The 15,726-nt window shown below is 39.0% G+C and overlaps 1 protein-coding gene across 3 annotated transcripts in view; it reads right to left on the reverse strand.

Annotated features, from left to right (window-relative positions):
- The window catches only part of SMCHD1 (structural maintenance of chromosomes flexible hinge domain containing 1), a 196,446-nt gene that overhangs the window by 22,699 nt on the left and 158,021 nt on the right, over nucleotides 1-15,726 (reverse strand). For 2 of the 3 annotated variants that reach the window (XM_030552848.1, XM_030552850.1), the window contains exons 37-43: nucleotides 14,662-14,814; nucleotides 10,526-10,652; nucleotides 10,227-10,346; nucleotides 8,828-8,913; nucleotides 7,664-7,786; nucleotides 7,226-7,416; nucleotides 6,269-6,378 (exon numbers count right to left, since the gene is read on the reverse strand). In XM_030552848.1, the coding sequence (XP_030408708.1) occupies nucleotides 6,269-6,378; nucleotides 7,226-7,416; nucleotides 7,664-7,786; nucleotides 8,828-8,913; nucleotides 10,227-10,346; nucleotides 10,526-10,652; nucleotides 14,662-14,814 (910 nt within the window). The remainder of the gene's footprint in view (nucleotides 1-6,268; nucleotides 6,379-7,225; nucleotides 7,417-7,663; nucleotides 7,787-8,827; nucleotides 8,914-10,226; nucleotides 10,347-10,525; nucleotides 10,653-14,661; nucleotides 14,815-15,726) is intronic. The other variant, XM_030552849.1, reaches the window with a different exon arrangement.

Here is a 15,726-nt window from a genome sequence, read left to right on the forward strand (position 1 = left end):
GGACATGATAGCAGTATCTAAAAGGGTGTCTAAAAGGGTGTCATAAGGAGGAGGGAGAAAACTTGTTCAACTTAGCCTCTAAGGATAGAGCAAGAAGCAATGGGCTTAAACTGCAGCAAGGGTGATTTAGGTTGGACATTAGGAAAAAGTTCCTAACTGTCAGGGTGGTTAAACACTGGAATAAATTACCTAGGGAGGTTGTGGAATCGCCATCTTTGGAGATGTTTAAGAGTAGGTTAGATAAATGTCTATCCGAGATGGTCTAGACAGTATTTGGTCCTGCCATGAAGGCAGGGGACTGGACTCGATGACCTCTCGAGGTCCCTTCCAGTCCTAGAATCTATGAATCACGATATGGAAATATGCATGTTAATGGTTGAGGGTTGAAAACCAATCCCCAAGATTCAACTATAGAATTACAGCTGCGAGAGTCATCTTCTTGAACTTCTGTGCTTTCACAAAGCTGTTTAAGAGTCTAGAAAAGGTCTTCAACATACATTCTTTTTTGAGACCACAAAGTACTGGGAGTAAAACCCCTTCCCCCTACCCCCATTCCCATTCCGTGCAGGAATCCATTATATGGCTCCTGAATGTAGAAGGAAGTCAATCTCCTGTCTCAGCAAGTGCTCATAAAGAGGTCCCTGCAAAGGGACAGGGAAGAGGCTGGGAAGGGGAAAGATGCAAAATGGATGGAGTAAGCTGATCTAATGACCACCAGCACCCAACTGTCCGATGTAATCTTACTCTTGGGGGAATTCTGCACCAAAAATATAAAAATTCTGTGCATATTTTAAAATTCTGCAATATTCTGTTTGTCAAAATAGCACAATTTAATCACTCCAATTTCAATTATTCTGGTAATTTATTTCAAAATACCTGTCAGCAAGTATGTCTGTAACAATACAGACCAAAAAAACCCAAAAAACAACAAAACAAAAAAAAAGATTTAGGAAATTTTTTTTGACAAATAGATTCCATACTTGGCATATTAATACAGAACTTTGAGTAATAGTTAATTTAAACTATAATACCGAAATGTTTTTAGCACACTCCTCAGAAGCAGTGGAAAGGCTTGGTGGAATCAGGGGTAAGAGATGATCTGAATTGCTGGGCAGGAGCCTGGGAGTGAACTTGGAGGTTTGCTGTGTGTGGGGGAGGGAACAGGTTTTTATTTTGAGGGGGTGGAGGGGATTGTTAGAGAGCCCCCCCCATGCAGACCTCGGCAGACCCCTAGCCTCTCCCATTCAGTCAGGCACATCTGCCTCAGACCCATGTGCCCCTGCAGCCACACATCTGTCCCCATGTGGCCCTGAAGTCCTCCTCCTATTCAGTTCCTGGATCAATGCTGTCACTCCATTAGCTCCTGAGCCCTTGCCCCAGTCTGTCCCCTCCATTAGCCCTTCTGAACCCCAGTCTATGATTCCCCAGTAGCCCCGTGTGTCCTGCTCTGTCCATCCTGTGCCTCCTCACCTAGCCCTGCAGTGAGGAAAGCTGCCTCTTTGCCAGCTGGCTGCCTTATTTTTTGGCACCACAGCAATCCCTGGTGGGTGAAAAGTGTAACTGCAGCACCTCTCCAGCAGAAAATAGATTCTGCTGAGGAAAAAAAAAAATCTGTGAGGGATATGACTTCTCTGTGTGCACAGTGGTGCAGAATCCCCCACCCCCCGAGTATAATTTGCTCCCATGCCAGCTGGAAGTGGGAGAGGAGGTTCCTAAATGGAAGAAGATGGGTAAATGCAGCAGAAAGATCATAAATGGGGGTTGATTGGGACCCTTAACCAGTCTGTCAAAACTGATGCTTTGAAGATGAGGGTGGCTGTACAGTCGAAACAGATGTAGTGTGGCTCAGTGGGTGTTTGGAAACCAAGGAATTGTGTGGGATAGAATCTGATGCTATCTGAGATCTACTAAATCTATGTTTGTTTGCAGACCTGTAGATTCCAAGTGACTGAAACGTGGCCCTGGAATCCTTCAAGGTCTGTAATTATTCGTCAATTGTCTGCAAAGAGTTTGATTCCACCAAAAAGAAGGTCCTGAACAGTGTTCTGAAACTCCCAAGGGAATCTCGAGAGCTGCAGTCAAGATACCTGCTACATAATAGTAGCCATGGAGATGGAGTGTGCTGCCGCATCAGCCATATCTAAGGAGGCTAACAGCGAAGTCTGAGCTAATAGCGAAGTCTGAGCCAACAGCTGACCTTCGGCTATGATGTTCAATAAACGAAGTAAATTTTGAAAAATTGGTGTGATTGTACTTTGCCATGAGCACTTGGTAATTCACAATCCTAAATTGCAAGGGCACAGATTAATAGGTTTTACAGTGAAAAAGGTCCCTGTCATAGCTGTCTGCAGTATTCATTTACAGCTTCAACTGCCAAAAACTGGGTGCAGGATCTGAAAATAAAAATTTTGAGTCTTTTGCTGGGACAAAGTACTTTTTACCAAGTCTTTGGTGTGTGTGTGGGGCACCATTGCTGGGATCTGCCAGATGGTTTAGGCACAATATAGGAGGGCTTCATTTATAGGTAGAGCCACTTGTGCCCAGAAGGTGACATTTGCAGAATGTCCAAGATTTTATGTTGAGATTCCTCCTCTAGTTGGATCTGCAATGAGCCTGCAATCTGTTTCACCTGGTCCCGCAATTCTTTGAACTCATGGCCAGGGAAGGAGGAAGAGCCATCACAGCCTCATCTGGGGAAGATGAGGTCATGGTTGTGGGTGGAAAATGTTTCCTCTTGCAACTGAGAAGGCTAAAGTAGGGGGCTGCCTGTTCCAATAGTTCCTTTGAGAGAGACCAACACTGTTGATGGTAAGTGTCCCAAGGGTCCTCGGGGGGGCGATAAGGCACTGTAGGTGGCACCCATTGATGTTCACACTATGGAGGAGGAGTGGGAGTGTGCCATTCACATTAATAGTTCTTTTCCCTGTAAGTATCAGGGAGGGAGCCCTGTAGTGATAGGTAGGGGAATATTGGATACAGACATGGGAATCAGAAGAAAAATCCTGTACAATGTCCAGAGAGGAGCCCTACCTTGCTCCAAAACTGGTGGAAAATCCAGTGGCAGCAGACAGATTTGTAATTCTGGTGACCATGACAATCCTGGTACTGATAGGTGCTTGGGTACCCATTAAGAGGGGAGATACTGGCTCATCAGAGACATGCAGATCTTTGGAATACCTAAAGTCCTGTGGTACCAAGTGAGATAATGAAGACAGAAGAGGAACCTACTTTGATGAGTCCTTTGTAGAAGTGTGAGTACCAATGATACTAGATGCCTCAAAGAGTGTGAAGCCTGAGGCAATTTAACCTTCTGTGGTACTGAGGTCATGTGGTTAGGCACCAAAGGTTGCAAAAGAGGGTCCACTGGTACTGCTAGTAGCGGGCCTGTTTCTCCCTCCTGCTCTGATCATGCTTAGGTGGTACAAAAGACTGTTTAGGCCTCAAAGTACGTTTGGAACTGTAGTTCTCAGATGAACTCAGTGTCTTGGAGACCTATCAATACTGAAGGAGTCTGAAGTCTCAACAGTACCCAACAAAGGATGGAGGATTCAGAAAAAGCTAGTTTCAGCGGAGACAGATATTTTTGAAATAGACTGTCTATGAGGAGACCTGGAACTCCTTTTCTTAGAGGCATTTCCAGCATCTTTTGACGATTTCTCCTTCAAAGGTCTGGGTGAATGTGGTGCTGATACAGACAGGGCAATAAGCTCATCTGGGGGCTGATGGACACGATGGGCCCTCTGACCTGAATCAGAGGCATGATGAAGAGACCACTCCATCTTGAAAAGTTTTAGTCTGATCTGTCAACCTTTTTCTAGCCCTGCTCTTTAGGGCTACATAGAAGTTACACTTTTGAGGGATGTGCATGTCCCCCAGAGACTAATATAACAGGAATATCTGTCACTGAGCAGGATAGCGTTTGGGAAAGTGAGACAATGCTAGAAACCTGGTGATCCCAGCATACCCATGTAAAAGAGGAAAAGGGTCTCACTCCCTCCCCCCAAGAGGGTGGAGGTAGTAAGGGGAAAAATGAGGGAATAAAATAAAGACCCTCCAAATGAAAGAAATAAACTAAACAAAACACTAATAAGGGCTAAACTAAATTAGAAGGCAAGCTTAACAAACAACCAAGTGGGAAGGCTAAACCACTCCATCTCTGGCCCAGGTGCTTGAGAAAGACTGAGGACAATTGGCCCATGCAGCCCTATAAAACCTCTGTGTAGGCATGAGGATGCTTAGGGAGCATGCATGGGCTGAACAGGCATTGCTACTGAAAGTCTCCAATGGAAGAAAAATGCTGCATCTGAAGTGGAGCATCCATAAGGACGCTACTCAAAGATTACTTAGCTGGAAGTATACTTCTCCCACAACATTATCTCTTGAAATCTTCAGAAGAGAAGTAAGGTTACTGTATTTGCATTTAATTTAAGCATATCAACTGATTACAACGGCTGTGAAGACTCATACAAAGAACTCTTATTCCAGAAGTGTTCTCTCTATTCCTTCCATAATGTGTCCTTGTTTGGTTAATCCTCTGGATAGCAGGAAACATACATTACCACTAAAATCAAAGATCCATGGTGTCATAAACAGATAGTCAAGGGTTAATGTCCCTTTTACCTGTAAAGGGTTAAGAAGCTCCGTAAACCTGGCTGACACCCGACCAGAGGACCAATAGGGGGACAAGATACTTTCAAAACTTGGTGGAGGGAAGTCTTCGTTTGTGCTCTTTGTTTTGGGTGTTGTTCACTCTTGGGACTAAGAGGGACCAGACGTACATCCAGGTTCCCCAAATCTTTCTGAATCAGTCTTTCATGTGTCAAAATTGTAAGTAATAGCCAGGCAAGGCGGATTAGTCTTGTTTGTTTTCTCAACTTGTGAGTGTTCCTTTTTGCTGGAAGTATTTTTACCTCTGTTTGCTGTACCTTTGAATCTAAGGCTAGAGGGGGTTTCCTCTGGGCTATATGAATCTAAGTACCCTGTAAAGTATTTTCCATTCTGATTTTACAGAGATGATTTTTATCTTTTCTTTCTTTAATTAAAAGCTTTCTTTTTTAAGAACCTGATTGATTTTTCCTTAAGATCCAAGGGGATTGGGTCGGAACTCACCAGGGGTTGGCGGAGGAGGAAAGGAGGGAGGGATGGTTAATTCCTCCTTGTTTTAAGATCCAAGGAGTTTAAATCTGTGTTCACCAGGGAATTGGTGAAGCCTATCAAGGCAACCCAGGGAGGGGAAAGTCTATGGGGGGGACAGGGAGTACGCCAGACACTGAATTTCTGGCTGGTGGCAGTGTTACCAGATCTTAGCTAGCAACTAAACTTAGAAGTGTTCATGCAGGTCCCCACTTTTGTACTCTAAAGTCCAAAGTGGAGGGAAAAAACCTTGACACATGGACTTTTTTTCCAAGTCCATTCTCCTGAGAGGAAAGGACTATGCCACACAAGGTATTTTCTAAGTGTCAAACTTTGTTCAGTCTTCTGTTATATGTTTCAAGCATTGTGGTTTCTACTACTTCCCTTGGAAGACTGTTGGAAAATGTTTATTGTAATATTGAAACATCAGAAAATTATTGCCAAACCCTAAGCAATAGTCTATCATTTGAATGTTCATGAAAAGTAGAATCTGAGTGAAATGAAGGCAGATGCATAACTTTGGGAAAAGATTTGGAGGAAAACTGGTTTATGATTAATATTGGAGAGGAATGCTTCAACTCTGGTAATGTGAAAAAAAAATCAGATTATATTTAGTTTTGGATAGATCTTTAAAAGCTTAAGAAAGCCAGGGTTTGAAATAGTATATTGCTAGAAAAGGTATGATTATACATAATCCAGCTAGGATGTATCTTGGTCTGAGGTGATATGATACCCTACATAGTTTTGAAAAGACAAGGAACAGCAAACAGTGTACCACAGTACTTTGGAAAATATTTTTAAAAAACTTATATCAAGATTGACTCCAATTATTTTGAAACAAACTGGAGGTTATGAGATAATGCTAAAGTTTTTGTTTTAAAATTAAATATATGGAAGAGAAAGTAGGAGAATGGCAATCAAGAATGAAGAAAGGTAATAGTTGTCATTGTTAAAATCTTCTTGTCATTTGCAAATTAACATTACTGTCATTCTCTCTAACACAAGTTATGTGATTGCTTTGGTAAAAGGCAAATTTGTAAAGATTTTAATGGCGATCACTCACTATATGATTTGGTATGGTTTCTGTGTCTCCTCCATTTATAAGTTAAGATAATACTTCTTTAGTGACATTTACCTATCTGACAATGCTCTACATTCTCTGGAAATGTTAACAAATCTCTGGCAAATACAGGGTTTCCAATAGGTCTGAAGTGATTTCTTCCATTTCGTAAGTGAGGTAAAGTCCTGGTTTTAAAAAAAGAAAACAAATTACATTTCATTTTATTCTACCATGGTTTTTGACACATTAATCAGAAACATGAAACTATATTTGATCTACATATTAACACTTCAATACCAGGACTTGGAAGTTCCCAACGTTAATACATATCACCTGAGGAAAACCAAATTCCTAGTGATATATAATTGAACTGATCTGACTTCAAGAGTTACTTTTGAAAGTAACACTCCTATGTAGGCCAGATTTGATACACAGTTTAACTAACAGCTGAAAAACCATTTTTTTTGTTTTATCTGCCACCCACCCAAGATACTTAAGTACTAGTGTACTGAAATAGCAAATGCATATAATGTTATTTATTTAAATTGATTAGTTTAGATTACTTTTGGGGCATAGCTGAAACCTGAAATTCTACATTGCATCTTCTCCTTCCAGGAAATGGATCAGTATAGTAATTTGAATGACTACAGATGATTTCCGGGAACATGCTCATGATTTGAACGGAAAAAGCTAGGGTTTCAAAGTACGAAGTGATAGGTCCAAATATCTAAATCTATGTACCATAACATTATCCAATAATATTTTGTTAATTGTAAAGGAGTTATATACGGTCTCCTGTACTATAAAAGAAAAGCTTCTTCTAGAATATAGAAAGTAACAATACGAAGTTAAATTTATAAAACTGGGATATTACTTAAGATTTTAAGCTACATTCCTGCTAGTTAACATGATTGTGAAGACATTTTCTAATTAGAATTCTTTGCTAATATAAAGGTTAAACAAAATTAGAAAAAAAAATATAGTGAAGGAAAAGTTTTCCAGGAAAACAAAAGTACAATTTTTTTCCTTTACCTGTTCCAATCCGGGAGAGTCTTCTTGTAAACAGAATCAAGAGGCAAGACTTGCTGTCGACCCTGGGTTTCATCAAAGATACGACGAGCAGCAGCAGTAGTTAGGGTGACTACACAGTCCATATCACTAGCCATATGCCAAGAGATGACCTTCGCTGCTCTGTCATCCTCAATCTGTGCTAAATGTGCAATCTGTACAACAGAAGTAAAGAATACTTGTTGGAAACAAGATCACTTATGTTTTTCCTGCTAACCACAATCCCTCTTCAATTGAAGGCTCATTACAATAACCGTGCAATTTTGATGCGATGCTATTGGCATCCCTTTCTGGAGGCTGCTTTTCCAGAGGTTACCTAGAAACTTGTGTAGGAGCTTACCGACTGAACAGCTTGAAGTTCTTCACCATGGAATTGTTGTGAAAAGGACTAACAAAACTCACCTTCCCTAAAATATCCTGATTGTCTTTGGGATAGTTTGAAAGGGTACATGCTCTTCTTGGAGATTTCTTTACTCCTTCCTGCTCCAACATCTTTTGTTTTATGAGAGAATCAACACATTGCAACTGTAAATTAAAACTGAAAGTTAACAATTGTACATCATCTCATCTTGTAGAGAAAGATTTTACCTAGCTGGAAATCAAGTTTCTGCTGTGAAGCATACAACAATCTGGATCAGATTTAGTATGGCTCTGTTCTAATTGGTGTTAGAGGAAAACAAGAGGTGGCATCACAACTATAATCCTTTTGCTGAAAGAATTCAGGTGCCTATTTCATTTTCCATCTGTCAGACTGGTTAATTGCTTCATGAGGAAATGAAGGTGCCTGCCTTAAGCCAAGACAGAAGAGGAACTGAAGAAAGTGCAAGAGTCAGAGGGAAGGATTGTAGCTGGGCGGTGAGAACAAAAGGAAGGCTGCAATTAGGCTCTCCACCTAAAGGTTAAGATAACAGAGGGAAACCAACTGGCCAGACTGTTGAATGCATAGAAGAACAACTGATTTTACTGGTTCATGACAAAATAATATATATTATTTATAACCTTCATTTCTGTATTCAATTATTTCAATAATGAAATAAAAACTTTACCAATGCAAGATGTCTCAGATTCTTTAAAGAGTAACTCATCTTTCAGGGAAATTGATAATGGGAGATATTGCACTGAACCTCTAAATTACTAATTTTAATTTGGTGTTGGTCAGTAATGTGTGAAATGTATAATCATCTGTATAATATTATAAATAGCAATCCTCAAAACTGGCACTTCTACTGGTAGTCTTTGCCAAGAAGCAAGGACTACATATGGACAGATACGGCTAACTACTCACCTTCAGAAATGGTCCCTTCAAATAAGTATTCTGGCATACTGACAGAACAGTAAATGAAAGCGTGCTTTACATAAGGAATTAAGCACAGTTTTTGGCACTACTTCATATAAGGGACCCATTAAGTTTACACCTTAGAGTTTTGGTAGATAAGTACGTATGGATTACACATTTCATTTGATTCTTTGATATAACACAAGCTGAGATTTGGCTTTACTTGTACAGTGTTAAATATGCTGCTTGTTGTGAAATAAACAATTAAAAAGGAAATTAAAAAGCCATACTATGCTTGTCTGTGGAATATCAATTTGATGCTTTTTCAGTTCATTCTTCAGGTGAGATTGTTTTGTTTCAGCTTCCTGGACCTGACCTGAAACAATTTAATAATCAACACTTAGCATGGTAGGTAATGTTGGAATGGAAAATTTATTAGCCAATGAATTCTCTTCTAGGAGTATTCCTTCCCATTGTTAGAGAGATTTCCATTACAATTGCTTTCCAGTGTATACTGGATGCACCTCAGATTTAATCACAAGAGTCCTGGGCTTGGCCAGACTGCAAACAATTTCTCTTCAAATAAGTGCTTCCCAATTATATTGAAAACAAAGAAGTAAACCTAATAATTTTGTCTTATTTTCCATTCAATCTAACAAATCAAAACAAAAATGTTTTAAAAAACAGTGCATAGTGCACAGCTCGTGTCCAGATCTCCTATCTTAGACAGAAATGTCTGAAATCTGAGAATGCTCCTAAAAGTTCCTCTACCACAAGTATTAGAACCCAGCTTTGCATCAAGAGCCCATATTAGAACTATACCTATGGAATCTAACCCTGATCTTAGTACTGCAACGAGCAAATGTTTCTTATAATTTATCAATATTCTTCATTTATCTTATATTAGCAATTAACAATAAGAGAAAGAGTTCAAAATATGTGGCATATAAAACAAATGAAATATTTGAGTCAATAAGAAGGCTGATCCAAACAAAGTAAGTTTAAGAATAACCAAAATGTACAAGTATATTTTTGTTACTTTTATTTATCTCGCTCTTTCATATAAGTCTTCCCTACATATCTAACTGACGGCTTCTTAACTTAACCTCTTTTTATAAACAACTATGACTGCTGTAGGGACACACAAACATATACAACCAACAGAGATTCATACTTTTGGGTGTTATGGTCTCTAGGGTTAGCGGAGAAAAATTACATTATGAAACTTCAGATATCCACTTTTGAAGTGTTGTCTTTAAGTTAGGTCCCTAAATTTATATTTAGGGAACTAAAAGGCAGTCTGATTTCCAGCAAGCTGAGCACCCACAACTCTCATTGAAGAAATGAAAGTGCTCAGAAGCTGTGAGAATTAGGGCACTGACCTAAGTGCCCACCTTTAGGCACTCATGTTAGAAAACTCTGGCCTAAGGATTTTGCCTCACGTCAAGATAACTGCTAGACTTTTTATATGTACACAGAGTCAAATAACCAGATGCTTTTCTCCCAATGCAACAAACACTACGTTTTTCCAAAATAAACTGTCAAATTTGTTTCCTCATTTTTCAGTTTGAATTTATAATTTCTTTAATATCAAAATCATAATAGGAAAAAGCTAGTTTCCTTCCTGAGAAAACAGTTAAAACATTTTTTTTTTATTTTAAAGGTATATATGTAAATGACATGACTTACATTTCATTTCAGTAATAAGCTGCTCAGTGGTATCAAACATATTTCTGTATACAGCTATTGACTTAGATAGTTCATCTCTCTCTCTTGTAAGCGTTGCCATTCGCTGCTGTTTCTTAAAATCTAAATTATTTAAACACATCAACATTCCGTTAACAATACTAACAGAAGTATATATTAAAAATGTCACATAGCTTGATGTAGAGAAAAGATGCTCAAAACCAACATGGATATTTTTTGGGTCGAAATAAGAGTCAAACTTTAGGAATGAGAAGTATTTTGAAGCTACTTTTGAAACTCACCATTGTAAAACATAAATGATAGACGGTATGGTTCCAGAGGTTTTGCCAAAGTTGGTAAGTCTGCCTCAAATTCAAGAATATATTCAGTGCTATCTCTTCCAGGGCTATTTTCTGCCAGCACTAGATTCTGTAGAAACAAATATACACACGTAATATAAGATGCACAAATATAACACAACAAATACAATTTGACTTACGAATTTTTCCTAGTCAAATATCACATCGCTGACTAAGTACTATTTATAAAATATAGATAAAGTTTTAAATAGTTCTCAATAAATTTCAAAGTCAGTATCTGTTATCCTTAAGTAACAATATTTATAATTTCTTTTCTTAATAAAAATTTGAAAATTGAATATTCTATACCTTAAGTTTAAGGACTAAAATATCAGATTTACTTTATGAAAGAACTGTAGCTTTAACTACATGTTTTATCAGTAAGATCAAACAAACATTTAAAAAAATTATACCTTATACTCTCTCCCATAAATAAAATTTTCCTGGAAGCATTAGAGTGCATTTATATGATGTGAACACAATGCAAACACAATGGGAAACTAGGCCAAATATAGAAACCCAGGTAAGAAAAGTGCCTAACTCCCAATTAGGGTGACCAGATGTCCCGATTTTATAGGGACAGTCCTGATATTCGGGGATTTTTCTTATGTAGGTGCCTATTATCCCTCACCCCATCCCGATTTTTCACACTTTCTATCTGGTCACTCAGCCAATGCTGAGTTAAAGTTGCTGCTGTTACTATGGAAACAGACAGTAGGTCCCAAGTGAATGAACAAAGTTATGACAGATAGAGAAGTCATTTTATTATTAAAGGGCACTTTCTCTAAGATGAAAATTTACCCGCTTCCAAACACTATATTTTTAGACCTATTTCTCAATAATTTATTATTAAAACCTCATCTTTCCCTACAGTTTAATATAGCAAATACCACAACCATCAAAAATGATATAAAAGTAAAACTAGTATGGTAAACTTTAATAATGGCACATACATAGCATCTTTCCCAAGCTTTATACAAGTGATGATCACAATAAATCTAACGTTGAACTTCATTGTTAATGCTGAGAGATTTCTACATAACCAGACAAGAGATCCACTTTTTAAAGGTCACCAATACAAGAAGAAATAAAACAATACAACCTTTAGAGAAATTCAATGACTTTCAAAAAGATATTGCAACTACATATTTGGTCAGCAACTACTAAAAAATGAAAATTCTAGAAAGTCATAATTTAAGTTCTGTTACAGATGTTATGTCCAAATTGTTTCCCCATTCCCCTCATTTCTCCATGTTCACAAAACTCACAATACTGGTGAAAACCTATGTGGTTATCATTTTCACGATGCTAACTGGTACTTCCCCATACTTCTAGGCAAGATGGAATGCTGCCATAATTTAAGAATACTCCTGAATTTCTGATGCAAAACTATAGTTGAATAAAAAGTTAAAAGCTGTTTCACAACTAACAAACACCTCAATCCTGCAAACACTTAACGCGCATGAATAGACCCATTGAGTTCAATAGGTCTACTCCTGTATATTAAGTTATATGAAATCAAAAGGTTCTCAGCTACTGTAAATGGAAGCACTGGTGGTTATTAAGGCTATGTCTACATTGCCAACTAAAGGTATGATTATAGCATGGATAGGCATACCTGTGTTAGCTTTAATGGGTAACAACAATAGGACAGATGTGGCGGCATTGACTTCAACACAGGCTAGCAATTAGTGTACTAGCCCTCAAAAGTATGTCTACATTGCATTTCAGACCATGCCTACGGCTCAGGTAGACAGACTTGCTAGCAAACTAAAAACTGTAGTGTGGATGCTGCAGCACTTGCAGCAGCTTGGGCTAGCCACCCGAGCTTGGTCCCAGGAGTCAGATTGCTTAGCCTGAGTTGCCGCCAGTTCCACAACATCCATACTGTTATTTTTAGCCAAGCTAGCACAAGTCTGTGTATGGGCTGACAGGTAATCTCCCAGCTGTGGTGTAGACATGCCCTCAAGGGCTATTATTCTGATTGTAGCCTGTGCTGAAGTCCAATACAACACAAACTACTTTTTTGTAGTGTACACCATCCTGTTGTTATTACCTGTGCTAGCTACAACAACACTAACACAGGGTATGCCAGACCATGCTACAATCACATCTTCACCTGGCAATGCAGATATACCTTTAAACAACTCGACCTGCTACTGGAAGGAGAAGGAATACACGAGTCACTGAAGATGGTTACTACCAATGTACATTCTCACTCACTCAAGGGAGAGAGAGAGGGACAACAGGAGTTCCTGTCCAAAGCAGTAGGATCTTACCATGCCAGAATGAAAGAACAAGCAGGATAGCTGAAAACCAGGAAAAGATAACAGGGAAAGAAAGAAGGTTCACAGCATAAGCAGAGGGAGACTGTAACACTGTCAGCTACTGTTGAGGCAGAGGCAAGAAGAATGGACTTTGGCTGCCAAACTGGCTCCTTGAGGGCAGGTGGTAGTGGCTGGAGAGAGACATTTTATTATTTCTGCTTCCAGAAGCTAGTGTGAAGCACTATCCAGCACTTTCCTCGAGACTGGCTGTCATAAACAGATGGTTAATGTCTCTTTTACCTGTAAAGAGTTAAGAAGCTCAGTGAACCTGGCTGACACCTGACCAGAGGACCAATCGGGGGACAAGACACTTTCAAATCTTGGTGGAGGGAAGTCTTTGTTTGTGCTGTTTGTTTTGGTTCGTTGTTCGCTCTTGGGGCTAAGAGGGACCAGATGTACACCCAGGCTTTCCCAATCTTTCTGAATCAGTCTTGCATGTTTCAAAATTGTAAGTAATAGCCAGGCAAGGCGGATTAGTCTTATGTTTGTTTTCTTAACTTGTAAATGTGTCTTTTTGCTGGAAGTATTTTTACCTCTGTTTGCTGTAACTTTGAATCTAAGGCTAAGGGGAGGGGGGCCCCTCTAGTCTATATGAATCTGAGTACCCTGTAAAGCATTTTCCATCCTGATTTTACAGGGATAATTTTTACCTTTTCTTTCTTTAATTAAAAACTTTTTTTTTAAGAAAGTGATTGATTTTTCCTTGTTTTAAAATCCAAGGAATTGAGTCTGAACTCACTAGGGACTGGTGGGGGGAAAGGAGGGGGAATGGTTAATTCCTCCTTGTTTTAAGATCCAAGGAGTTTGGATTGGTGTGAAGCCTCTCAAGGCAACAAAGGGAGCGGAAAGTCTGGGGGGAGGGGGAAGAAGGGGGATGGTTAATTTCTCCTTGTTTTAAAGACCCAAGGGGTTTGGATTTTTGTTCCCCAGGGAAGGTTTTGGGGAAACAGAAAGTGTGCCAGACACTATAGTCTGGCTGGTGGCAGTGTTAACAGATCTAAGCTAGGAATTAAGCTTAGAAGGGTGCATGCAGGTCCCCCACATTTGTACTCTAAAGTTCAAAGTGGGGGAAAAAAACCTTAACACTAGCACTCCATGATATTAAATAATTTACCCCCTTCCCACTGAAAAGTTTTAAATAAACTGCTCAATATAAAAGAAAAACTATTATAGGACTAAGAGGATAATATACTTTTTGAGATGTCACGCACACATTCCATTTCCATGTTTCAAGAAGATCTCAATATGTTTAGCTTATCAAAAGAAGTCTGAGAGGTGAATTGATTAGAGTGTATTAGTAATCTTCATGAGGGGAAAATACCAGGTATAAAAGAGCTCTTATCTAGTGGAGAAAGACGTAACAAGAACTAACGGCTAGAAACTGAAACCAGACAAATTCAGATCAGAAATAAAGCACAAATTTTGAATAATGAGGATAACTGACCATTGGAACAAACTGCCAAGGCAAGTGGTGGATTCTTGATGTCTTCAAAAATCAAGAATGGATGCTTTACTAGACAACCTGCTTTAGCAAAGCAACTTACTGGGCTCAATACACAGATAACAGTGATATTTGATGGCTTCTGATATACAGGAAATCAGATTAGATAGTTTCATGGTCCCTTTTAGCCTTAAAAATCTATGATTCTATGAAAAAAACAAGGAATTCCATTAAAAAATTATTTAAAAATTATTGAAATGTCACCTACAAATAAAAATACATTTTTCATTGTGATTAAAACAAACACTTACAACGATTTCAGCAGATCCTCTGTTAAATGGAAACTCAATTGTTTTAACTTTCCCCTGAAAGACTGGGATCTCTGTATCTTCTTCACTGGAACTCTTAATTGCAGCTATTATCTTGCCAACCAAATCATATCCAGTACGGTTGTTGTATTCATCCTTAATAAAAAAGAACAAACAAAAATGAGTTTGTGTAGGTCATGAATAAGAATTGCACTGAATATTTAGGACAGAAAACTTCCCCCACCAAACTATTTGCTAACATGACCCCATTTGAATGAATTATTTCCTCCTGAGACCCCAGGCAGCATCTGAAGATACCATTTTGTAGAGCAAAATGGTATCCTCCATATAGCTTGACCACACGAGCAAGCATGAGTGAGATCACACTGAATGGAACAAAGTGGTGTCCTCCACACACTAGGGACTGCTACAACTCCATCCAATGATGGCGCAATCCAGTTTTGGAACCCTTGATTTAGGGTAAATGTTGTTATTCAAGGAGTCACCAGGTGGCGCGGTTACAGAACCTTTCAAACTCTTTCTTAGCATGTGAGGAAACATTCAGGCTTGGGAAGATAGAGTGTGGTGCTAATTTTTGTTATGTAAAGTTCTAGGTAAAAGCAGTGGCCCTTGGAGAGTAGAGCTGCAGCTCACAGGAGCACTAGCCAGAAGTTTCTATTCAGGCTTGACAGGATTTATCACCCCTAGTTCTGAAGACACCTTCATTGAACATTCCAGTAGAAAGCTTTCTGGGTCCACTTGGAGAAGGATCAACAGAGTATTTGTCAGGAATGTATCCCTCACCAAGGAAAAACAGGCACCCAGAATGCCCATCAAGTGAAACAGTAGCATCACAAAAGGGGCAAGTTTTAAATCCCAGGGAATTGTTTCAGCCATATTGTCGAGGGTTCTGGAATTGGGAGTATTCCCTAATGCATTATAAAGGTTTCCGGGTTTTTTTTGGCCAAGGAATGTAAACAAACTAGTAAATACACTATCTACACTTACTAGCTAACAAGAGATTGCATGGTGTGCAGAGTAAACAGATCCTGTGGGGGTTCTGTCTTG

This window comes from Gopherus evgoodei, chromosome 2 (genome assembly GCF_007399415.2).
Source record: "Gopherus evgoodei ecotype Sinaloan lineage chromosome 2, rGopEvg1_v1.p, whole genome shotgun sequence".
In the NCBI taxonomy this organism is placed as follows: domain Eukaryota; kingdom Metazoa; phylum Chordata; order Testudines; family Testudinidae; genus Gopherus; species Gopherus evgoodei.